The sequence below is a fragment of the Emiliania huxleyi genome, assembly GCF_000372725.1.
Source record: "Emiliania huxleyi CCMP1516 chromosome Unknown EMIHUscaffold_186, whole genome shotgun sequence".
Lineage (NCBI taxonomy): Eukaryota > Haptophyta > Isochrysidales > Noelaerhabdaceae > Emiliania > Emiliania huxleyi.
In genome coordinates this window covers 238191-239011 of record NW_005200730.1, presented here as the reverse complement: position 1 = coordinate 239011, position 821 = coordinate 238191, and the positions used below count along the sequence as shown (strand labels likewise).

At 75.3% G+C, this 821-nt stretch overlaps 1 protein-coding gene across 1 annotated transcript in view; it reads left to right on the top strand.

The window, feature by feature from the left end:
- Positions 1–821, top strand: part of EMIHUDRAFT_468400 (hypothetical protein) — a gene marked incomplete at its 3' end in the record, with an annotated part of 9552 nt that overhangs the window by 1583 nt on the left and 7148 nt on the right. The window contains exons 2-3 of the mRNA XM_005782799.1: positions 27–570; positions 656–669. Of these exons, the coding sequence (XP_005782856.1) occupies positions 27–570; positions 656–669 (558 nt within the window). The remainder of the gene's footprint in view (positions 1–26; positions 571–655; positions 670–821) is intronic.

Genomic DNA, 821 nt, shown 5'->3' with positions numbered 1-821 from the left:
CCTTGCTCCCTCTGGCGGCGCGGGAGGCGTCCGAGCCGGCGCGCACCGCGATGATGGCGGCCGTCGGGAGCTGGGTCGGCGTGGCTGGCGTCGGAAGCGCGGACGCGGCGGTGAAGGCCGTCGGCGCCGGTCTGGCGGACAAGTCTGCAGAGGTGCGGCGGGCGCACCTCGCTGCGGTGCTCGGCGGCCTGCAGTCGGCGGTTGAGGGGGGCGGTGCGGAGGGCGGCGGCGCGTCGGGCGCGCTCCTCTCGCTGCTCAAGCCTTCGGCCGCAGGCGAGCCCCTCCTCGCCATGGTCCGATCCGCGATTAAGAAGGCGCCCACGGCGCCCGCCGCCCGCGCGGATGCGCTCGGCGCGCTCGCGGCGCTGCGGGAGGGGTGTGCGCTGAGCGAGCCGCTGGCGGCGGCCTGCACGGCCGACAAGCTCTGGCAAGCGGCTCTCAAGGCCAAGGAGGCGTTTGCGTGGGCGAGCGCGAGCAGCGCAGGCGAGAAGGGGTGGCCGGGAGGACAGCCAGGGCGAGATCTGGGGAGAGATGGGGAGATGAGGCGTCTCCTGCGCGACATGTGGGGAGGTGTGGGGAGGTGTGGGGAGATATGGGCGCCGCCCGCTCTTGTGCTCACTCGTCCTGCCACGCGCGGCGCCCTTCCCTCGCGCAGGCGCCGGGCGCGAGGTGCGGATGGCTGCTCGCTGCGTCGTCGGCGTCGCCCTCTCGCCGCTCGCGTCGACGTCTGCGCACCGCTGCCACGGGCGGCGCTTCGCCTCCCTCTATGCACTGACCCGCCCCGCCCTTCTCCACGCAGGACCGCCGAGGGCGGCGCGCTC